The sequence below is a fragment of the Oreochromis niloticus genome, linkage group LG10 (assembly GCF_001858045.2).
Source record: "Oreochromis niloticus isolate F11D_XX linkage group LG10, O_niloticus_UMD_NMBU, whole genome shotgun sequence".
NCBI lineage: Eukaryota > Metazoa > Chordata > Actinopteri > Cichliformes > Cichlidae > Oreochromis > Oreochromis niloticus.
In genome coordinates this window covers 22,736,247-22,761,267 of record NC_031975.2, presented here as the reverse complement: position 1 = coordinate 22,761,267, position 25,021 = coordinate 22,736,247, and the positions used below count along the sequence as shown (strand labels likewise).

Here is a 25,021-nt window from a genome sequence, read left to right as displayed (position 1 = left end):
TAAAAATCAAACCTGATACTTACTCACACAATGCTGCTAAGGTGTTAAGGTCAAAATAAAAAGAAGGTAAACGTGCATATAAAGCAGCTCAGCTATTTACAGGCATTCTAGTTACTACACTTTACATCCGTGAATGAGCAGAGGCAACAATACTGGAGACAAAAGCGTTACAACCACCACATAGTCTTAGAGGCGTGAACTTCTGTAGCCTATGTGTTAATTTATTTCTTACCACCACCCATGTTAAGCACGAGAGGCCTATGTGGAGGTCAGATACGACTAGGTTATACCTGCTTAGAAAGACACACACACACACACACACACACACACACACAAAACACAAACAGAAAACAACTGGCTTCCCTCGTGAGCGCTGAGCTTTCTTGCGAAGATGACAAAACTTTTAACGTGGCCAGAACCAGAGTGACAGAATCTGAGGGCAATCAGCATCCCTCAGGGCGGAACTTTTTTTTCTCATTTCTGCGGGTTTCACTTTTTCTCGAGGACCATCAAATAGACCAGTTTTTAAAACCCACAAATCCACATTTGATGAGGATTTTTTTCCTTTTTTGATCAAAGGATCACAAGGTGAGAGCATTCTTCCTTTCAGAGATGAGTACACACAACAGTGATGCCTATAATTAAAGCTGCTTTGTATATGTTGTCGAAATGCGCCCTGGCGTAGGTAGGGGAATTTGCTTTATTTTTTTTTCTCTATCTTTTTGGGTGGTAGGTTTGAAGAAAAAGGAAGCCTGACTTTGCTTTTTTGGCAAAATCTTATAAAAGATCACTAGATAAGTAAGCTTAAAACATAGTGAATTAAAATTAAAGGCACGAGCAATTTTTACAGCTACTGAGAAGTTGCTTTGCCCTGCACACCAGTGCCTTTACCTAAGCCTAATGACAATTTAAGGCCAAGAGGGTTCCACTTTTTTAAAGACAGCTAGTGTCTGCTTGCATCTCTGCTGAGCTCTGCTAATTTGACTGAGCAGCAGAGGAAATCTCCCCAGCAAGCTATAGATCTTAGAGATAAACTAAAGAGCTGAAGACAGGATGGCCATCTTTTTTTGTTTTGTTTTGCAGTGTACACCTGAGAGGTGCTTCTTTGAAGTTTTAATGCAGCAGCACGTGCGCCCGTGACCAAAATAACTCCTTGCTTTGACACAGTGGGTGGTTTTTACCGCTTTCTTACACAGTACTTGACTGCTCATAGGGATGAGAGTGAGTATGTTCATGTTTTTTTGGTTTGTTTGTTTGTTTGTTTTCCCAAGTTTTTTTTATTTGTATTTTCTGCTTACCAACGTCGAGATGCTCCCGGTGTTTGTCTGGGAAGCCCCTCTGCTCGCCCTGCTGTCCCCGTCTGACCGCCTAGAAGGGATCGTAAACAAACACTGAGTGAGAATTACCCGAAAAAGTCACGAAAAAGCCACAAACCGCTGCCAAACAAGAGTGACTTTATATTGACCTTATCACGCTAATAAGTGCAATTCAATTTTCCTCTCGTCCTGTAGTAGACCTGTACCACCACCACCACCACCCCCTCTTCTTTTTTTAACTACTATAACCCTGGAGGCAAGTTGACTGCGCGACTTGGTTTCATTCAAAGCTTCTCAGCAGTGCGTAAAATAAAACAAGCTTTACACACACTTTCTCCCTCTGTCTCTCACATACACTCACACTCCGTGACACCTACCGCTGCGTTCGGACTTTGATTTATTTCCGACTCGTTCACCAGAGAGGACTTGAGGTCGGCCAGGTCTCTCTCCGTGAACGCGTTTTCTTGGATTTTCTCCTCTTGCTCTCCTTCGTCCTTAAACGATATCATCTCATCATTGGCTCCCAGGTCGTCCCCGCCGCCGCTGCTAAGCTGAGGCATGTCTACTTCCCCCCTCCTCTTCGATGTTATACACGTTTAAAAAATGATACTGACAAAAAATAAAAATAAAAAAGTAGAAAGAAAAAGATTCAGCGGGACTTCTCTGTTAAAATCTCCTCAGTCTGGGACGCCTCCGAAGTACAGAAACCCCCACCGCATACAGAAAAAAGTTGAGATGTGGCGTCCCCCGGCTGGTTGGTTGGTAGAAGACTAATGTTTCCCTACAGCAGCAAACAGCTCATTTGAGCCCAAGACAAGGCGAGGAGTCCGACATCAAAGGGCGCCGACCGGATGATTGACAGGCCCGATGACTTGTTGGGGGGTTGTACAATTGTTTCGGCAGAGGGCTGAGCTTCTTAAAGAGACATCACCTCTTCCAGCTCAGGCGAACAGACGTTATTCATGACTTCCAGGGGCGACTTTACACCTTCCACGATCCCACGGCTGCCACCTAAACTTCAAGCTGAGCTGGGAGATCAGTTTTGTTGCGCTTCTGCAACTTTTTCGTCATGAATTCCGCCAGTGCAGTGCGGTGTATTTACGTACACTGAATCAGTGTAGTAAAATACACACTGCTGCTTTGCAGTTGATGCAACTTATCAGACTTAGCTGTAGATACTGTTTTACTATTTAATATAAAAATATATGTAATAATATAAACATATTAAATATATATATATATATTTTTAAATCAACTTTATTTACATAACAATTATTAGCAATAATCCGGTTATATCAGCTATATTGTATTGTAGTCATTCCTTTTTAATTAATGCTTTTGATACTTTGAATACATTGCAGTAACGCTACTTCATGTAAGTAACATTTAAAATGAAAGACTTTTACTTTTAATGGAGTATATTTATAGTCTAATACTGTTACTTTCATTGTAGTAAAATAATCAAATACTTTCTTCAGCACTGTTTATATTCTAAAGTAGCTGTATCTAGAGTCTTTTTTTACCACTTTTGAAAAAAGAATTTCACTCTAGAATTCCTGTTTTTGATATTTAAATCATAATCACTCATTCATGTAGTGCTTAGATATAATGCTACTGTAAAGCTCGCACAGAATCTCAGTTTTCTTTTCTTCACCTACTGGTTTAAAGCCAATTTATGCACTCTGAGAGAGCTAAAAAATATATTATCCAAACTTGAGGAAATGATTTTTGGCTTGACCTCAGCCATAGAACATTAATTTCCATCTATATAGGCTATTACATATTCCTTTATATGCTTACATTGTACTTAGATTATATTTACATATTTATTTATAAATGAGAGCTGTGGGTTTTAGTATGGTTACTTTTTCTTCTTGGACTCTTTTGGAGTAGCTTTAGGTGATTTTAATTCAAAATAAACCGTATTGTCTCAAACTGACCTATGGTGAAGCCCCTCAGCTCATCCAAAGCCAAAAAATAAAAAATAAAATAAAGAAATAACAAGAAAGGAAAGTAGCTTTCTTCTCATTGGCAGCCACTTATAAATGGAAGATTTGAATGGCATGTGGGTGGTGCTGCGGTTCTTACAGCTAGCGCTGTGCACTTGAAATGACCATATAAGGACATCTGCTTTTAATGACATCACACAGAGCCAAGAATAAAAAATCCGCCAGAAACAGAGCATTTAGAGTTGCATGGAACCTGAAATTTTTGCCCATACAGTCATTATTTAAAAATTTGGCCATGTTTAATATGAACATCTATCATCCCAGCAGCAACAAAAATAAGGAAAAATCTTAATAGGTCATAGGTCATTGTTACTGCTTATAAATTCTATCCTTAAAAGTTTCAATAAAATAAAAAAAAAATGATACTTTGTAACAGATCTGGAAATCAAAAGAGTATAAGTATAAGTAGTTCACTGCAACTCTGGCCATGTTATGTGAGCATCTGCCACTGTCACAGAATATATTCCATAAACAAAATATGACAATCATTTCATTAGTTAATCTGCTTTTAAAGTAACCTATAAACTAGCAACAAATATTTTTCTAAGAAATATAATATAACACGGAACTTTGGAACTTACTTCAAGGTAAGTTAAAGAAGTAATAAAATGCAAGAAAGCAGAAAAACAAATATGTTTTAAGCATGACCCGAATATGGAGTAAAATATACAAATAATGCAAGCCTTGTATTTACAAAGAAATTAAACAAACACTGATAAATGGATTTGGATCTTTATATTGTAGCTTCAAAGAAAACAGAAGTGTATAAGTAAATTAAATGAGATCAATAAATAACAGTCAAATCAGGTCTGCATGTACAAAACACTTCATGTTAAGTCACTGTGCATGTGTTGTGTATTCAATAGCTGCTCTGATGTCTGTTCGCGTAAAATTAAAGTGTCTATATGGCCCTATCATATTTTTTAAAAACTTTCAGCAACACTCAGCACAGATGACACTGTGAGAAGCGACAGAGACAGTGAGCAGAAAGGCAACAGCAGCCGCAAACAGATGTCGATGTTGCTCAAGAGACCAACAGGGAGCATGCCAATAAAAACTACAGGATAGTAAGAGCTGAACTCTATTTATCTTATTCTCCTAAAAAAAAGCGGTTTGGTCTTCAGCGTTAAACTCGAGGGCTGAAAACTGGCTCCGTTCTTACAGCAGTCATCGTTTTGTTTACCTCATAAAACTGATGCTGATTAGCACACAAAACATAAAAAGCAGATTTGAAAAAAAAGTTGGCAGCTAAAAGCATTTTTGTTTTGTTGCTTTTGCTGACAGTTGCAACTTCTCTTCTTTGTGATTGGTTCAAATAAAATATGGACCTTGTCAAGGGATTCAATTTGGCTTTTTCCTTCCTTACCCACCATATTTCAAACCTCACAATAAATGTAACACATATCTCAATTGTTCAACATGTCAAAGATGTGGCTGGTATATTGTTATTAGCGTACTTCTGGGATGTTATCATCAAGCTAGTTAATAACTTTGGTAATTATGCATTGTGAGCTTTGCACTGTCTCAGCAGCCCTTTTGTAGCAGCTGCTGTCACACTGTTCAGTTGGTAGTTTTCACATTTTGGAACAAAACTCCTCATTTGCATCAAAAGAAAAGTGGCAGCTCAGGCAAGAAGCAGCAAAATCTAGGACATTCTGTGAAAAACATCAGAAGGCACGGCTTGCTCATCAATAACAGAGGCACGGCATGTTTTTGGCTGGTCCTTACATCCCCCAGATCTTGTAACAGTCTCCAAAACAGCGAAAAGTGCTAGCTATTGCAACTACTTGATTTGAGGAGGGAAACAAGGAAAAAAATTAAAACATAGTTCAAAGATGTAGACTCGAAGTTCTGATGTCTTATCAAACTCGTAACTTGCCTCCCCCTATTTTCCTCCCAATGCCAATGCATTTTTAATGCTGATACAGTAGCATAGCTGGTGTTCAGAGTTTTTAATTGAGAAATATTTATACACTCCCATGCTGTGACTTAATATTTGACTTAATCTGAGTCGGTTGCCTTGAATGAAAATGATGATCCACAGCTGGGAAACAAAATTAAATACAAACAGAAAATGGGCCCGGTATTTGCATAAAACTGCATATTTATACAATATCGTTGATGCATATTAATAAAAAGATTAAAATGAGCAGTGTTAATGTATGCAAATCTAAATTATAAATGAGTTGTTTAAACTCCTTGTTTATTCGCCTTGATTAATATAGACAGCTGTTTTTCCAGAGAGGCAGCACCTCTCCTGCGTGGGCCACGCTGCCTCACGAGCTCGCCGTGCTCTGATCTCAAACGCGGTTCCCTTGAATATCTGCGCTGATAGTTACGCACATTCATGGGTTCACAGGTTCACCTGGGGCTAAAGGATGCAGTCAGCCTGTCTGATAACAACAGACGAACCAGAGATGAGCAAATTTTCTCTACACGAGCTCTTGAAATACTCTCAGGGTCTCTGACCTACAAACACCTTTTCTCTTTTTATATCTACGCCTTTCTCTGTTACACACACACACACACACACACACACACGAGCAGACAGACTCTCTCTTTCTTTTTGCTATGAGCAGTTTGATTATTCTTGTCAGATCAGAGTCATATTTTAAGTTCACATCACCCTGTCTTATCAGTTCAGAGGTTTGATGCTCACACACACCCCGTGCATCCTTTCTCATCATCTTTTTATCTCTAACTCTAATGAGTGTCGTCTGTGACATCAGACAATAACTGTTGACAGGAAAGGCCAAAAAAGGAAACTTGAGCAGATAGAAACGATAAGCAGCCCACACAGAAAACACAAGCCTGCGTAGCTGCTGCGACCCCACAAGACCTGCTTTTCACACACAGGCACAGATACAGTACAAGCTCTGCATCTGAATAAGACCAGCACTGATAAAGGAGGAGCGTTTGATGAGCTTTATGTTTGTGTGTAACAATGTGTAAAGTGTAGAAACATGAAATATGTTATGTAGCAAAAGGGGAATTCTTTTTTTAATGAAGAACACCAACATGGAGAAGAGCTAAAAACACGATTTCTTCCCTTTTTTCTTACTAGATAACTGAATAACTGTGGTGCAGTAAACCCCATTAACCATCAGGATCATCTGCGATACAGTGCAAAAACCAGGATTACATCTTATCCTCGGCCCCTGACTGGAGAGCCTAATAGCGCAAACTTCAACCCCACCGTCAGTGTGTACAGAGCCCATTTAATACAAGACGATCACTTCAGCAAGCCCCTTTCCATTGCCTAATCATTGGTGGTGGAAAAGTTCTTTCTTTAACATGTTTCTTCTTTTTTTTCTTCGAAGATGAATCACAGTTGGTTCAAAAAAGATTATACACTGTGCTTTCTAAAGAAACACCAGGCGCATTAAAGCTGCAGAGTAATTAAATCATGTCCTTTCATTGGGGTTAAGCCACATCCAAGCGAACGGCTCTTAACTGGAACCACTTGTGTGCTTTTTTATTGGTAGTTTTCCTACAATCAAAACCATGTCCTTCCAGGCAGCATCCAGCCAGCAACGTAGAACCTCAACAAATCTTTACAACGGTTTAATTTTGTGCCTCACTTTTGGCTATAAAACAGTGAACTAATCGACTGGAATGGTAAATAAAGTATAACTGATTTATGCTTAATTGTTTCTAAATATTAGCTAGAACATGATAACCACCACACTACAGGAAGTAAAAAGTTATGTTTGGGCTGCATCCAGTCATCCAGACAAAGCACGCCTTTCAAAGCACTTTAAAAATCTAGAAATACCAATGAACCGTCTTTAAACAAAGAGCTCGTCTTAAGTGGTGCACTCACAGGATGTTGCATGGCTCCTGTGAAGGTGGGTTTAATATCTGTAGGAGGCTGCAAAAAGAAAAAAAGCAAAACAAAAAAACTCAAAATCATTTCAGAATTTGAAACACTTATTTAGAAAGTTGTTACACTCAAAGGTAGCAACATGAGTAAGAGCAGAAGCACCACCAAGAATAAAGGTTACCGACACCAGCATCAAACAAAGATGATAAGACTGAGAGCGAAGAAGAAAACAGGTGGGCAAAGGTTCAGTATTTTCCTTCATCAGCTACCAAATCGAAGTCATCCCGCACCTAAACACCTGAAACTACTCACTGGCCCTATGATAAAGACCTGCTTTCAGCTCCCATGTGTCTGTGAGTGTGTGCTGTAAAGGGAGGATACAGGATCAGCAAAACAAGCAGAAGATCGGGGAAAAAAGCAGAGGAGAAGCGACTTGATATAGAGTGGCAGCTAACGAGGCTCACTCGAGTTCTAGTTTGCTGAGTGTTTGCTGATTTGAATGTGTCTGTCTCTTTTGATTTAGCAGAATGCAGTCTCTTTACCTCTTCGTTAACTCCTTATCAAACATTTATGAGTTGATATCACAGATCTGTGTGGGGCTTTTGGGGAGTGGGGTGGGGTGGGGTAAAATCTTGTCTGGAAATCAACAAACATAAACAGTGGAAGGGTGGAAAAAAGAGCTTTGAAAACACATTGCTGAGGATCAGTGGACAAAGATTCAAGCGTTTTATTTATAACTTTTAGTCCAGAGCAAAATCTAAAATGAGAGCTTATGCTGAGCAACTTAAAAAACATCTGCAGATACATAAAGATAGTGATTTTTATTGAATAATGTGAAGATAAATTACCAGTTCATTAATTATGCTTATCTCGATTAAATGCACTTTAAACAAGCGTTCTTTTTTGCAGCAGATGATAAACAACCTCGTTCTTTCATGCTATCTGATATTACAGGTTGTTTTGAATCACGTACATCTCTGCCTCAACGAAACATTCATGCCGGCATGCAAGCAGTTGGCTCTCTTCTCCTCCAGTTCTCAGAGGAAAGAACAAGCGAGCTGTGGTTGGAACAGCTCTGAACTTTTTAAAGACGTGCATCAACAAATCATGCCCCAGCTCATACAAAACGGGTCTGATAGTGGCTGGAAATAGCAGCAGAAGAGCTTCTGCGTCGCCCCATGTCACCGCACACACACACAAACACGCATACACACACCTCAAGGGTTGTCAGAGTGTGTGGTGAGGGAAGGTTGAGGCTTCAGGTTTTGAAGCAAGAGGCAGGGAGATGGAAGTTTAGTTTTGAAACGTATTCCACTACAAGTCGCTTGTGTCTTGCTGAAAAGTGTGTTTCAGTTCTTCGAGCTAACGACGTACACACTTTTACAGTCCTTCCAACACGTCTCCAAATGTGCAGCTATTTTAGTCAAACATGAATCATGACAGCTTCAACATATGATTTATCCCAAATAAGGAAAAGTGTCATCATTTGCTCATCATTGCTCTTTAACTTAAGTTGAACCTTGATTTGATATTTTCCACGTGTTCTACTTTGAAGGAACTTTTTTGTGCTGTAATTTATTGTCACAAAACAAATATTGCAAAAACTTATTGTAAAATATACAAAAGTACAGGAAAAGTGACAAATATCACAGCTTTTGAATATAAGTTCTTAATTTTTGGAATTTATCAAGCAGATTTTAGGCAAAAAGAAAACGCAGTCACCTTTGTTTTTCCTTCATTTTGATTACACTAGATGAAGAAAATGAGGAGGGAGGATCCGTCTTTGGCCTTTGGTCTACAGGTTACTGTGCCCTCAGCACACTCACACACATACATAGGCATATGAGCGCACAAACACACACATACACACACACATATACATGCACACCCAAACACACTGGCAGCACGGGGAGAGACGTGCTGTAATCTGGAAGGCAGGAAACAAAGGGCCTCGTTAATGCAGAGACTCGCAGGGGCCTTTGATGTGGAGCCAAGCCATTCACTCCTTGCTCCACACACACACACACACACACACACACACACACACACACACTTAGAAGATGACATAAACATGCACATGTGCGCACATCCAGACGTGCTCATGTGCCTTTTTCAAAAAAAAAAAAAAATGCTGAAAAGAGTGCAATCTGCATGAGTGGAGGCAACGTGCCTGCTATTTAAAGCTTGATGTATTAGATTTGAATCAGCCGGCAGCAAACACGCTCACACGCTGATGAACCACAAAGCTACAGCTTGGTTCAATGGAAACAAACTTTTTCCCCCCCACCTCTTTGCACGTTTTGAGTTGTGATGTCAGTTCCCACCATTTGCTGTTTGATTTCAGTAATCACAAAACAAGTTAGTGATTTGGCTCGTAAACTCAAGAAATTTGTTCTCCCGGGGTAGAAAATGCCGTGGTTGTGGTAGTCGTATGGCAGAATGAGATTATTTACCAACATCAAAACGTGCCACGAGGGGCCAGGTTTGGTGAGATTTGGTGCGTAAATACGATGAAGGGGGCAATGCTTCGGGGTTGCACGGATCAGTATGTGAAGTCCTTTTTGCGAAAGGAGAGACTAGTTGTCATATTATGAGGAATTAAAGATCTTGTTTGCATTTGGGTAGCTCTTCAGCTACACTTTTGTGCAGTCCTCCAGAAAACCAACATCGCTTTGACCAAAAGGCAGTGGCTAGAATGCTTACTGGTTGATAAGAATGCTTGAACAGGAAAGGTAGTAAAAGATCAAAAAAGCATGTGCGAAAAGCACAAAGTGGTTGCAATGGACAGTTTCCACTGTTTCTGACACCTCGACACAAAGAAGCTCTTTGTGCAATATGACTTCTGTGTTCTCTGTAGCAGGTGCTGAGTTAAAGGAGCAAAAACAGGCAGCATAAACACAAACAACAGTAGCCCACATGTTTTTGACAATGCCCCCCTGGTGAAAGTATGCAGTTGCAACATGTAACTTATGGTCTGCACAGCTCTGCGTAAGACTGAGCTACAGCCAGGCTTGGTCCTTGTAGTAATATTGCAATAAGCAATCTTTGTTGCAGGGCTGCAACTGGTGGTAAGCAACCTTGAGATCAAGATTGGAAATTGTTTTGGAGTTTAAAAAAGCTACATATACATTGTGTAGCATGGTCTCCGGGAATGGCAGTTTGTTGCTTACTTTATGACTTTCGGTATCTTTTGACCTTTACTTTAGCATCACCTTGTGGCTGACGTTTTGTTTTTTCAGTGACCGACAGTTGGTGTAAAAGATAGGACATGTGAGATGGAGGCAGATAGTCTGCTGTGGCCACCTGAAAGAAGAAGAAGACGAAGAAGAAGAAGAAAAAGAAAGTGCCTGGTAGATTTCATTAAAAAAGATGACAAACTTGCAGAAAACTTTGTTTTCACAAAACTAAATTTCTACCCACCTCTAAATGTTTTCAGTAGCAAATATTAGCGTGCCAACTGCAATAGCATTTAGCTTGAAGCACTGCCATGTGCCTACAGAGCTGCCCGTGTTCCTGCAAACTCCCTTAAAAAAATCACCCTCAGAAGTTTGATGTTCAATAAAACCTTACCTGTAGCATCACCTTTAGTATCGATCCATTATTATGACTTTCAGTTACTGTATACAGTGTGCCACATTTCTATGGTAGTGGATGTCACAATATAGTGTAACATGGTCTGAGAGTAATTATGATAATTTCTTGTGTTATTGTTGTCAGTATTGTTGTTGTTATCCTAGTTGAGTGGCTAATCCCTCTCGTAGCATATTGTAATGCAGAAAGCTGCAGCTGCCTGGTTAGTGCGGCCATGCTGTTGTTCTCCTCTGCTGAGCCAACCTGATATTAGTGGTTAGTGTGTTCGCCACAGGCAGAGAGGCCCGACTCTCTCTGATGAAGGTTTGGGAGGAACCTTCATCGGGAAGAGTCAGAATGCCCTGCATGAAACCGGACACTGATAAAGTCTTATCAGTCCTCGTGCTAATCGATCCAGCTGGTTCTCTCGTCTTTGGCATAAGTAGATGTGAGAGATGTTTGGCGAGTTTAATTTCTGATTCTTTTAATTTCATTTCTGGGTACCTTTGATTGCATCAGCTTGGTTTTCCCATGTCGGTTTAGGACTCTAATGAATGTATGTAAAAAAGAAGATTGCACTCATTTGCTTCCAGTGCTAAGACCACATTGGTTTACAGAATTTTTTGATGGTGACGATCGCTCTTGTATTTTCCTCTTCAGCTGCTTTGTTTGCTTTAGTGCAAAAGAAAAAAAAAATTCTTTGTGGAAGAGAAATTTTTATTTTAAAAAACGGTCGATTTTTGTCACAACGTTTTCAGTAACAGCTGCTCTTCTTTCATTCACTTTGCTCCTTTAATTGTAGTTTACACGCCGTGGAAAAAGCTGTAAAGTCAGACAGATTTATAATTCTTTTAGTGTAAACTCACTCGCCGGCTCCGTACCCACTCTCCATTTGCAGTCTCCCATGAAAACCATGTTGTTTAAAACATTCAGTGAACCAAATCTCAACATTTATCTTCGCTGCGTCCACCTTTACGTACTGGTCGACTTAGCTGCCAAGAGACTGGAAAATGGTAAAATAAAAAATCACTTTGTGTCTGGCACAGAGAAGCACTTGTGGTGGCGCTGATGAGTTAACCATACAGATTCCCCAGATGGCCCATTATATGGACTTTGATATAAATGGTAGTGCCGGGCAGGGAGTGTGGGTGGCCATGTTCGTACTGAAGCGGTGGGCAGCTCAAGGGTACTGGTGGTTAATGATGATGGCCACACACACACACACACACACACACACACACTGGATCCATGAGTTTCCACACTCAACATGAACAAATATAATGTAATATCTGCAACAATTTACGACTTGCACGCTGACCTTTATCTTATCAAATTTCACAACACTTGATTTTATTTTCGGGCGGCAGGCAGGTGTTTTTTCTCTTTCCTTTTTCAAATGGTAAAGTGTGGTATCTCCACTTGAAACAAAAGTCAGTAAATGTGTGCCAGCAGCCAGTTGTAATGGCTGCATGTGTTCAGCGGAAAGAGCAGAGACCTACATGAAAGCACACACACACACTGCAAAGGCACAAACCACACACAAACCTCGATGACAGCTGCGACAAGCCAGACAATTCACCTACAATGACAAGGAACAAAACTAAAACTAAAATCACAATTACAGCCTCAACAAATCCACCATTGTGTTTGCTCCCCTCTGGCTTTTTCTTCTTCTTCTTCTCTCTTTTTTTTTTTCAAAAAAAGGGGAGCGTCACAAATCCAGAGAGAGATCAGAGCGCTCTCAAACTAAGCCTCCATTTACTCTGATGGCAGGCCTATTAAATGCGTGCGTCCACAGTGGTCTCTTTCTAGTGGTGAGTGGGCGGCTCAGAGTCCTGCAGTTGACAGTTAGCAGCCGATTCTGGGATCAGTTTTTCCGCAGCAAAGGGACTGATGTGGCCCAGAGGAGGATGTGGATTCCTATGATGGATCATTGTTTAGGTTTGGGGAGTGGGTGTGTGTGTGTGAGCTTTTGTGTGTCTGCGTGCATGTATTTGTGTGAGCGTTTCCATGCCACTCCATGCAGGAGATCAAGGACCTGCAGTTCATGCATGCATGTTCACTAACAAACATCCACAATGGAAGCAGTAAACATAGGCACTACACATCTGCACACACAGATGCACACACACACAAAAAAAGGAAGCAGAAAAAGCACAATTTTAAGATCTGCAGTGCAAAAATCACCTGATATAAACTGTCATTTTCTCACTTGGCATTAATCTGTATGTGCTGACCAATTAAAACCACGTTGCCCCATTTTTATTGATATTCATATTACCATATAAAAAGGAGTTAATATCTTCATATTAATGTTCCTTTATGTAGCAAATACCAAAATAAAACAAGAATGGTAATCTGTATTACTTCTGTTTAATAGATTTATACATTGGCACGAGTGGCATAGCCTCGGCTTCTGTTATTTATTTATTCATATATAACGTGGCACATGACCACATGCACCCTTTGAATGATTGCAGAAAATCTGCAGCTATCCTGGATGTTCAGGGTGAGCATGGCCGATGATTGTGAGAGGATGAAGGTCTCATGTCCTCTTCTTTCAATGGGCGAGGTGCATTATTTCCCGATATCCAAATAACGGGTTGACATCCCTGGTGAAGTTACATAAAAGGATGAAAATGTGGGTCAGGCTTAGTAAAAGTTGCATTTGCCTTTCATTAAAACATTGCTGCACAAGAATGCTTGAAAAAAAAAATGCATTTTACATCCCTCTGAAAAAACTTATATTTGGAGATGTGAAGGATTCTGCAGGACCGGGATCACAAGACTTACAACTTAAAGAAGCCAGAGGAGAAACCCGTCAAAGGACTGATGTCATGCTCCATGGCTGGGAGGTGAAGTGTCTTGTGTTTGTACGTTGGTTTAGAGACTTTAAAAAGAGAAGATCAAATAATAATTTTAATTTCATTTTAAAGATGGGTATAAAGAGGTTAAATACGCATACACATTTTCTTTCTTATAGAGATCTTTCTTCTTCTTCTCCTTCTTTTTTTTGTTTTTTGCAAACAGAGTTTTTACTGTTAGAGTTTCATTAGTGAAAGTAAAACTTTCCTTTTTCTTTTTAAAGTCCATCCCAGACTTTCTGCAATGTTACTGAATTTCCTAAGTACTACAGTGTGCCCAAACAACCTCATCCAAAGCCAAGGTCAAATGAAGGGAGTGTCGTACAAGACAAAGAAAAACATCCTGGCATGTTTTCCCCCTTCAGCAAACTGGCAGCTGCCATGGAAACAAAAAGGAAACACTCAACGAAAAGACTTCTGCCAACTTGTTCGCCTTAAAGACGAGCAGCTTGTAGAGTCGTCTGAGCTTCTTTTAACTCAGGGCTTATTTTGTAAATCACTTTTTGTGCTTTTATCCATTTCTATCTCAGAGGAAACTTACTTTAACTTGTGAGCAACTTCTTTAAGAGGAGAAGACAAAAGCTGAGCAAGGACTTGTGTCTGTGATGGAAAGAGAGAATCATATTTATTTTATTTTAAAAAAAAGAAGTTTTAAAATTCCCAGAATACCCGAGGAGACCTTGAAGGAGTTTGATACTTGGAAATGCTAAAGTTGAAAAAAAAAAAACTCTTCCTTTACTTCTTTATTTTGTTAAGTTGATTCTAAAATCGGTTTTCACAATTTATATTTTAGAATACTGAAAAATGCTTTCTTAGGATCAGATTACCCAGAATATGTATGTGTTAATATTTTCTTAACTTCAGCTATGAAAACTCTGAAAATGCAACAAAGGAGTAAAGTTCTGGAAGAAAATACATTATATAGAAATTTTAAATATTTCAGTGAATGAATCACAGAATCAAAAAGTATTATTATAAATGGGGAACTGTCTAGGGAACATTTTTAGGTGCCAGTTTGTCTAAGTGTGCACAAAGCTGGCCATCAAAGAAAGAGGGTTTATGTCTCCAGTTCGACCGTAACTTTCCTGGTGAAATCTGCAGCACCCAGCATTCCTTGGGGTTATTTAATGACCCTTGCTCACTTGGGGTTCCTCAAGAACCTCTGAGAGCTCAATGTAGAGTAAAAGGTTACTGGAAGAACCTGTAATTCAAGAATGGTTCCTGGAGGACCCTTTTTCAGGCCTGACTGACAGGTTGCACATGTGTTTAAACTTTTCTTTAAAAACGACTTTTGCTATGCACATTATGGTATAAGTGTAGTGGCACACACACACACACACACACACACACACACACACACACACACACATATATATATATATATATATATATATATATACACACATACATACATATATATATGTGTGTGCGTGTGTATCTATATATATATAAAAACCCATGTGAAAATGATGTGGCAAGTCAGTGGAAACTAAAATCAGCACTATATATAGAGAATATATTTATAAATGACCTGCAGTGACCAATGTTCTCAAAGACAAAGCAGGACATCAGTGTTGCTGCTGAGAACAATCGTTCTGAGAAGAGATCAAAGGAGATGCTGGACCGAGATCAGCGCGAGTACGTATAAGTGCATGTTTCTTCGTTTCACTCGTGGTGGATTGTGTGCTCCTCCTGCTCACCTGCCTGTAAATGCAACCAGACACACGTGTAGTTTGTGTGGACAGCCTGTTAACTTTTAGTATTTCCCGTTGCTCAGGACCAAACTGTGGTATTAAAAGTATCAGGAAATGTAACAATTTTCTAACAAACAAATACCAGCCAGCTCAACAAACCAGCTCCAAGAAATGAACAGTTGTGTGATTAAAAGAATAATAAAGAGAAACTCCAGTCTCTAATAGGGGAAATACCCAACTGTGAGTTTATGCATTGTGAGTTTATCATCAGGATACGAGCTGAGCACAGCCAGTGAAAGCTGGTTTCTTCTACATTTATTTATTTTAGTCTGTTCTCTTTCAAGATAAACTATATATATTACAGTTCATCTGCCTCTGCAGTTAATCGAATGGACCAGTTAATATATTATAAAGTAAGAACTGATACATTAATCCTAAATATCCGTCTTTCTCTCACCTCACTTCAACATGTACAGTGAGATTTTGATCTGTGTGACTTTCAGGTTTCTCCAGCTTTTAAAAAATTACCTCTGTGCTGATATTCAGTGCTGGTCACGCTGCCAGCTGCTGCTGCTGCTGCTGGCACAGGGAGTTAGGCTGACCTCTTGAGGAACATAATGGAAATTAATGTGAACGAAGACCCACACAAGGTATGAGAGATCGATCACAGCATTACAGAACAGAGCAAAGGCACATCTTTGCATTTTAATAGGAGTTCTGGTTTTATATTTTCAGTATATAACTGTATACCACTGATAAAAATGAATCATTTCTTTTCAGGGTCCTCAAAAGTATTTAACATTGAAGGAAAACATTGAAACTGGAGAGATCAAAAAATATTTATTCCCCCAAAGATTCTTTTCAGGTGTTTACATCATAATTTCTAACAAGACTGCATTTTTTTTCTTGTTTGAGCAGTTGTTGAAATGGCAAAACTATAACATGCATCCCTCAGCCTGAAGAAAAGCCTCTCATTATTCTAACATTCAAAATCAGAAAGCGTATTATTCACCGTGCCAGACTTTGAAAAATGATTTGGTCCCATCTGGGTTTGATCCCCGAATTTTCACAATGGTTTCAGATTTTCTTCATTTTTATGCTTCATCTGCCCATGAAGGGAGATTCAGTGTATGAAACAGAAAAGCCTCTGGATTTATGGGACATTTTACTATGGCTCAAACACTAATACACTACATACTCTTACACATAATTTTAACAGCGACTGTCACATGAAAAATTATTGACGCCAAAAGACTTATGATTCTTGTTTTGCTAAAACCTGGTTTATACTCTGAATGAAGTTTTATTGACTGAGTAAGTTTTATTATACAGACCTTTAAATCAGACTGAATGAGTTCAGACTTTGCATTAGAACCAATGAGAAACCTTAGCAGGGGTTTCTTCAGTTTTTAGATGTGCTATTTTTACATGACTCCACGCTGCATGACGGACTGACGCAATACACGCTTGCCTGTCTTCACATGAAATCCTGAAAGAGATAAGTTGACCTCACATATAATGTCACAGCTTTTTGAATTTAAATGTGCCAATAAATAACTACTTAATGTTAAAGCTAGCATTTTGAGACATTTGGGAAAGCAGCTGAAATGTTTTAGACCCCTGTGAGCTGTAAAGTTTCCAAATATAACAATAAAAAATATATAAAATTCACGTATCTGTCAGAGACAAAGCAACAGTTTGTGTGGCCGTGCACAAAGAGACTCTAGGTTGGCTGAAAGGACACACAGACACATCACACGTCTTCTTCCCTGCAGTATATCTTTTTTTACTGCATGGCTGTAAAGTGTTTGCTGATGTGTTCGTGAGAACTGTCAGTGGGCGATTTACATGTCAAGCTAAAGCAAAAATATAATCCTACTGATATGAAATCTCCGAGCCACTGTGCTGGGACTGCCGAGCCGCTTGTATGAGAAGCAGAGGACTTGTAATCTTTTCACTGTGACTCGCTTCTTCTGTGTGACACCAGGAAAGGGGGGTTGGGGGGTTAATTACATTAATCCAAAACAAATAAATGTTTGGCAGCCCTTGAAAGGCTGTGGGAAATGGTTGGAGATTGAACTGAGCCTCGAGTCCCCAAACCTCAAGCTTTGATGGTTTTTACTTGACTCACAGACTGAGAACACAGATTTGATATCCAACTGGAGCTGAACCATAGACTGTATGACTGGTCCTCACTGCTTCTCTCTTTCCTCTCACCATTTGTCTTCCCTTTCTTCCTCACCCTCTCGCTCGCTTTCTCCTTTCCTCTTCTTCTTCTTCTTTTTTATCTCCTGCTCTCTGGTATTAATCTTGCCTTCTCAGCCTTTGTCAAATCTTTCTATCAAAGTTCACATTTTTATTTTTCAAAATATTTGGAAGGAACAAATGATTGAAAACAGCACCAATTAAACGAAAATAAAACTTCCTTTTGTTTTTGTTGGGAGGCTTAATAAAATGTACTTAGCATTGCCATTATTAAAATCAGAAGCTTATGATATTAGTCCTTTTTTCTCCCTTGAACAGTGACTCACAGATGCATCGTTGTTTAAAACTACTCAAAATCGGTAATTTGCCTTAAGTGCCACAGATCTGCTTCATATTTGACCGCGCTGTAGCATCAGCCGAATCTATTTCTGCCAAGTTGGGTTTTGTTCATTGGTCCTCTACTTTGACTGAAATGTCTGTCGGGTGGATTACCACGTATCCAACTCTACATAAAGTCACCTACAGTGTTAAACAAAAAATGTGAATAGGTTCATGGTCCACAGACATCCTAATCATCACCTTTTCCGCTGGTGCAAAAAACTGTCCTGTACAGAAATTCATGGTGAATTCTTATAATGACTCATTTTTCCTCCAGTGTCACCATCAGGTTGATATTTGGGACTTTGCATTAACTCAATTAGCCAAATCACAGCAACAGTTGCCTCAAGGCACTTTAGGTAAAGACCCTACAATAATAAAGTGAAACACATAGACTGATTTGTGCCATCAACAGTTAATTAGTGTTAGAACTCTAATGGTGTTTCCCAGTTAAACATTTACAAAACTAGTGGCAGTTATTCATTCACTGGCCAGAGCTGTGATCCATCCATGCATCGTTTTAACTGTCTGTCTAACTATTTGAGTAGGCTGGACCCAGGTGAGGCACACCCAGGGCTAAAACAGACAGACAGATGCCCATTCACATCCACATTTACAGCCATATTTACCCCATATTGCCTCACATCCATGCCTTTGGATAGTGTAAATAAATCAGAGCACCCACACGTACTGAGCGCATGAAAACTCCCAAACCAGCGATCAGGTTCAAACCCCAAACCTTCTTTCTGTGAGGCTTCAGTGCAAACCACTTGTTTTTTTCTGTCAACTTCATGTACAGAAACACCCAGTAGTGTTTGTTGTTTACGTGACTTTGATTGCAAGGCCTTTGTTTTGATGTTTTTTTAATGCACTGTCTTTCCATTCATTCTCACAGTGACAGTAAACAATCATACTTTATTGCCTGGTGCTTGTTCACAGCCAGCAAAGCCCGTAATGAAAAAGAATGAGAGCCAAACCCAAACCCTGCCGACCCTGTAACCTATCGTTGGGAAATACTTTCACTGCACCGTACAATAAGCGTGTGAGAAATACATGTGAATGGGACTCTTCTCACAGTATATCACCCAATACTTGTGGACCAATCTTGGGAACAAACATTATTCTCCCAGGCCCTGTTGTTTTATGGCGTACTTATACATGCTCTGGGCCATGACGATGATTTATTGTGATGGCTCACTGGAAGCGCTGCATAACCTAATTTGTTCTGGTTTTCCTGATTGGGAAGATTATAGGGCCTTCATTGGGATGGCGACAAATGTGTCACCACACATATCTGCGCACTGGCTCTGTCTCCTGGTTGTTATAAACACACGGAGAAAACAATCAGAAACATTTCTCGGTGCATGACTTTTCTGGTGAGATGGAGAGATTCATCTGATACGGCACTAATTTGAACGCTGCGGTGATACTGCGAACATTTTGGAGTCAAACAAACCTTTATGTGGGGTTTGCTGCTTGTTTTGTGATTGACAAAATTTATTTGTCTGGGAAGAGTAACTGAGGTTTGAGGTTGCATCATCAGAAATAAAGTCGGATGGATCGTGGAAGCGAAGAGCCGGTCTTTTCTTATCCACCGAACTGCAAGATAATAACGTAGTACATCTCAGCTAACGAAGGCTGACTGAATGGAGATGTGACTTTGACTGTATGAATTACATTTGTCATAACACGCAATTAAAATAGCATTACACTGTGATATATGAAGCAGTCTTCAAAAAAAGATAAAAACAGAAACTGTTCTTTTTGCTCTGGGAAGACATCAAAAAGAATAATGTACTCGTCGACAACTTTGTTTGCATTTTCTAAACTTGTTTTTTAGCATTATTTTTTAAATTGCTTACTTTTTGAAGTTTTATTGTTTTAAGTTTTTTAGAGAGCTACTATGAACAACATATTTTAGACTTTTTTTTGTTAGTTTTATTAAAATTTGCCTTGAGGAGGTCTATATCTGGATGCAGTTAGGATGCTTGAGAGTAAAAATAAACAGAACGGAAAAGTTTAGAGAGACACCAAACCTCTGACTCCTGTGGTATGTAGGTCAGATTACCTGTTAAATAACAAAACACCAAAAAGTTAAGTCCTGGATAGGTTTATAGGTCGTTCACTACAATGAAAAGTGGAAACACAAACAATCTACATATATATGTATGTCAGTTTATATGTACATATATTGTTTATATAGTGCTTACAGTATGTTCTGTGCCTAGTGCACTCTCAAAACAGCTGAAGGTGTAAGAAATAGTTGATTTGATCAAGTAATTCTCAGAAACTTTGGAAAAAGACCAGGTGCTAACTGAAAGATGCAGGAATACTGGCTGTCTTTCTAAAAAATCTCAAAATATGTAATAAATTAAAATGTCTTTTAGTTGAGTCTGCATGTACTTAAGAACTGATTAAAAAGTCTCTAGGACCAGAAGAAGGGAGGATATGAGAATATGTAAGGGTCTTTAGCTGCTCCAGAGTGCAGGCTAACAGTGAAGCCGATAGCGTTGATATTTTCAAAGAAATGCATAAGACCGACCTCCTTAACTGGCTTTGAATGTGATCCTTTTCTTTTTTATTGTTAAGTATTGATGACTTTTATTGTTTTCTTTTCTCAGTTATATCACCTTCACTGCTTCTGTATACTGTTATTAACAGTTTTGCAGCTACTTCTGAATCACTTTGACTTGCACCAAATTGTTGGGAAGGTGATGAATAAATAAAAGCAGACAGATTCTATGTTAAATCTGAGATCTTTTGCTCTTTAATTTTCCTTTTATTTTTATGTTAACTGCATAAATGACATTTCATACAAAAAAACTGACTTTGTGAAACGATACTTAGTGGATTGCGGATTACACTGTGGTTCTTCTGGGCAGCTTCCAAGTGCAAATGGTGTGTAATTGTAATGTGAGTGTGAACAGGATGTTCCTGCAGATGATACTGTATCTGTTCCTGGTGGGCTGTTTCTTAGAAAAAATAAAATAAAATAAAAGGCTTCTGAAAAAAGACAACTTTTAGGAAACAAGGTTACAAGTACGCAAGTACACCTTTACCCAACTGTATATATTAAAGTTGTGTAATATACTGGGATATTTATAATTAGAGCTATTTTGTTGTATCTTGTAAATTTGTAATTCATTGTGTTATCTTGTCTAGTTTAGTTACTTATTCAGGGATTAATAAAGTATTCTGATTCTGATGCCATAATGTAGCAAATGACACTACACATGTGTCACCCACACAGGTTTCTGATGATGAAACAATACCTTGCTCCACACGTTTCATTATTTTCCACACGTAACTGAAGAAGTTACTTTCTGAAAAGTGTATGCTTAAATTATCTTTCTGGAGAGATATTGAAAGAGGCAGACTACAGTTGGAGAGTGTATACGTGCCTTCACCTCTGTGTGTGTATGTGTGTGTGTGTCTGTGTGGGCTGTTCAAGAGTAGGCGAGTGATTGTATTTCTGTGTGGTTGTCTGTACGTTAGCTTGAGGTGTGCCTGGCATTTAGATTTAACCGTCAGCATCTTAACAAACAGCGTATTTACACGCAGACAACAGTTTGTCTGATTTCTTCACACCTCTTGTAGTTGAAAGAGCTCTTCACATCTACAGTAGATGGGTTGTCAAGGCACTATAGGGCGTGTTTCGTAGGGACGTAGAGTATTACACAACCATCGAAAGATCTCAGCGCTGATCAGACACCCCTGTGGAAAGTTCTTTGTACTCCTCCAATATAACAACCTCTAACCTGCTCTTAGATAGCTGTGCTCTGTGAATGGAATTAACTTTGAGGTTCAAAGCAACGTTTTAAAATGTAGAATTACACAAGCGATTTACTGTAATGTAAGTTATTGCCTAAGCATAATCTGTTAAGGCTACAAACTGGTAAAGTGTAATCAACTGACTTCAAACTTTCGGCAACTCTTGCATGACACAAAAGTAAAAGTTCACAAAGCAACATAAAACTAAAGTGCACAAAACTACATTTCAAAATGTCAAATGGGCCTTAAAAAGGAGAAACTTGGGATTCGCTTTGGTCACTCCAGCTGAAGGATTGTCGACATAATATCGAAAAGATTGCAACTCCTTGAAATTAGATTCTGCGACTGTTGATTTACAAAATGTTTAATGATAAGTCAAATCAAGTCTGTTGTTAATCATAAAATAATTAAAAGATAGTGTAAAACTGGGGATAAAAGTAGCATTAATAGTAGGGTAAGTCTGGCATCTCCTGAGCGAATTGCCAATTACAGAACATTAAAATGTAAAACTAAGGGGCAACCCATGAAACATCTGCTTTTGCTCTTTGCAGCTTTTGCAAAGCTTTCCTGAAAAGAAAAAAAATCATTACAGTAGTCAACTCTGTTGGTGATAAAAGCATTCATCTGCCTTTCAATATCTGGCCGCACTCCTGAGAAGATAAAAGCCAATTTTGTTGATTTTTATGATGTGAAACTCAAGACAGGATCAAAAAGCGCACCAAGGTTACTAGCTCGGGGCTTGAGGTTCAGTGCCAAGGATCTTCAGTTGGTGCACAGTTTCTCTCTCTGGGCCTTTGCTCCAGTAATTAACCACAGTAACTTTAATGTTTGAGCAAACTGCCAAAGAGCAACCAAGACCAAACGACATTGATGAGAAAACAATGCAAATCACCCAAAACCAAAAAGTACATCCTAAACTGAATTATTTCATGTTCATATCAAACTGATAAAGTGTATTTTCGAGTCATTAGAGCTACATCTTGATCTAATTCAGCAGCTGAATGATGTCACATACTTTTTGCGTGAGTGAATGAAACGAGGGCTGAACCGCGTTCTTTTTTTATTGTCACTTGTAAAGATTACATACTTCAGTGACAAAACCAAATAACATAAAGTTGCAAAACAACCTTCAGAAGAAATACTGCATTGCAATTAATGAGTTATAAATTTAAGAGCGTCTAAGCTCTCTTATGATGTGTAACGAGTGAAAATTTGCACTTTTTCCCCTCTAAAATTTCACTCAACCATGTCTGACTGGAGGGACCGTTATGCAGTGCAATGTATCTTTACATAAGACCTTCAAAAATGCATATTCCATTAGAAATGTAATCTCAAACTAAATTATTCCATTTGTTTTGTAAGTTTGGCCCTCAAAACAGCTTAAAGTTAAAAATCCATTTTTTTTAAATTAAAGGGTCACTCAGCAGTAACTACTTCTACTACAGTTTACCTGTTTTACTTCCTTCTGTAGTTAAATCCCTAAATTATTATTATTTTTCTCTCACTGTCTAATTGAGTGACAGTTTGAGGCTTTTCCCTCCGCTGCCGTGCAGAGAATCACAAAAACCTGGATCTTTGGCACAAGGATTTCCATATCTGATCCTGTGGTTTAAAGAGGCGTTTGGTGTGATCAGCTCATAACCAGGTGCAGGCAAAAGCTACAAAATACACGAACCACAGCCCTACCTGCCAGGTAGCAATGTGGTAGTCGTGAAATTAAATTTCCTCGGCAGCTCCCCGCCTGTGTCTTGGGGCTGAAAGCCGGGCTGTTTTATACATTGGAAGGCACAGGCACACAGAGATACCAAACCATCCTTTACCTCCTTTGATGTTGGCGGGGCACCTGAGGGGGAGAATATGGAGAATGTGTTGATTACAGATTCAAGTATTCAGTACACACACCGATGCTGCACACAGTATATAGCAGGAGGCTCGGCGTAGCAGTTTGATAGTTTGTGGTGAAAGTGCTGGCAGGGGCACAGCTCTCCTCATCCTGCCAAGTCTGTGGTTTCATATTGTGATTATCAGCTGCAGATGTGAATCAGAGTATAAGCTATATAGGCTGTTCTTTCTCACTTTGGTCAAAAATATGGGCTTTATGTGGGCTTTTTTTTTTTTTGAGTATTGTATGTCAGTTGCTGAATGCCTTTATCCATGCTACCTTAAATAAGCATAGATGGTGCAGAGCCTTTAAGGCTTGGCTCCAAAGACCAAAATACCAGTGTTCAGTTAACACCATGAGCGTCACAATTAGCAGTATATCAGTCCCCCCCCCCAATATTACACATACCACACTTGGTTTTGAACAAAGCCAGAACAGGTGCACAAACTTTTAAAACAAAATCCGGTTGCAGAAGATGACAGAGTGGCATAAATTGCTTGCGTGTATATTAAGTGAGTTTTGCTGACCCTCTGCTGATTTCCTGCTGGGCGTCTGTCTTTGCGCAGAGCAGCTATGTAACATTTAAAAGTCAACCAATGAAGGAGCAGAGGGCACCACTACAACTATTGGGCAATGCTATAGCATTACCTCAGTTTCCACAAAACAAGACGGCAGGTGGCTGCATGAGCGACAAAGTAGTGATTATCAGCACATCTCTGGCAGGCAGGCAGATACCGAGAAAATGACTGTTAACCAGCTTACGCTACATTTCCTTGGACGCCATGAATGAGAGATAAAGATCGCTGCATCTGCTGCGCACATAGTGCCACATACAAACACTACATCTCTCTCACTCTCTCTCTCCCCTCACGCACACACAAACGTGCATAGACACACTCATGCTGAAAATGAGTCACCGCTCCACTTGCAGCACTCTGACCACAGTTGAGCCTTGACATTTTCTCATGCCTCCAATGTATTTACCAAAGTTCAGACAGGAAGGACACGTCTCTCACTTTTCCTATCATGTAACCCACTTGTAAACAAAGATGCTGATCAAAACAAAAAATAAAACAACAACAAGGCAAAAAAAAAAAAGAAGACTATTTTCTTTTTTTCACGATGACAAACTGCTCAATTCCAGCTTGGGTTTTTTTCTTCCTTTTTCCCGCCTTTGAGCCGCCACTTTTGTTTCCCTTCATGTCCGCGTTGTAAAGACAACTTTACAGTCTGATGGGTTTTCAGAGGAATGAAGTATCCGAAACAAACAGATTTTTCACGAGAGCACAGTGTCTCGCTGGTACCACACTCAACAATGAGAAGAGGAAGAAAAACTTTCATTGTTTCGGGAAATACACTCACATTGTTCTCGTTTCTAGACGTTACGTCAGGGGGATTATTCCAGGACAAGCTGCAACTAGTTGAGCAAAAAAGTACATTCCTATCAGCTGATTGGCTAGTTTAATTAATTTAACAGATTAAAATACAATGTATAATCAAGGATGTTGA

At 39.2% G+C, this 25,021-nt stretch overlaps 1 protein-coding gene and 1 long non-coding RNA gene across 19 annotated transcripts in view; both read right to left on the bottom strand.

Annotated features, from left to right (window-relative positions):
• tcf7 (transcription factor 7) overlaps positions 1–2,296 on the bottom strand; it is a 74,400-nt gene extending 72,104 nt beyond the window's left edge. For 3 of the 17 annotated variants that reach the window (XM_005456131.4, XM_019363738.2, XM_005456134.4), the window contains exons 1-2: positions 1,694–2,294; positions 1,299–1,368 (exon numbers count right to left, since the gene is read on the bottom strand). In XM_005456131.4, the coding sequence (XP_005456188.1) occupies positions 1,299–1,368; positions 1,694–1,876 (253 nt within the window). In that variant the 5' untranslated portion in view covers positions 1,877–2,294. Of the gene's footprint in view, positions 1–23; positions 170–1,298; positions 1,369–1,693 lie in introns of those variants that run through there. The other 14 variants (XM_005456132.4, XM_019363736.2, XM_019363734.2 and 11 more) reach the window with 9 other exon arrangements.
• Positions 2,297–13,003: 10,707 nt separating this feature from the next.
• On the bottom strand, positions 13,004–24,929 carry LOC102082885 (uncharacterized). Of its 2 annotated transcripts, XR_002063591.2 has the most exons (5): positions 24,875–24,929; positions 23,317–23,473; positions 14,124–14,182; positions 13,512–13,608; positions 13,004–13,330 (listed from the first exon to the last, which is right to left on the bottom strand). It is a non-coding gene; the product is annotated as an uncharacterized LOC102082885 (long non-coding RNA). The 2 variants fall into 2 exon arrangements; XR_266691.4 differs by lacking the exon at positions 14,124–14,182.
• Between the last annotated feature and the right edge of the window lie 92 nt (positions 24,930–25,021).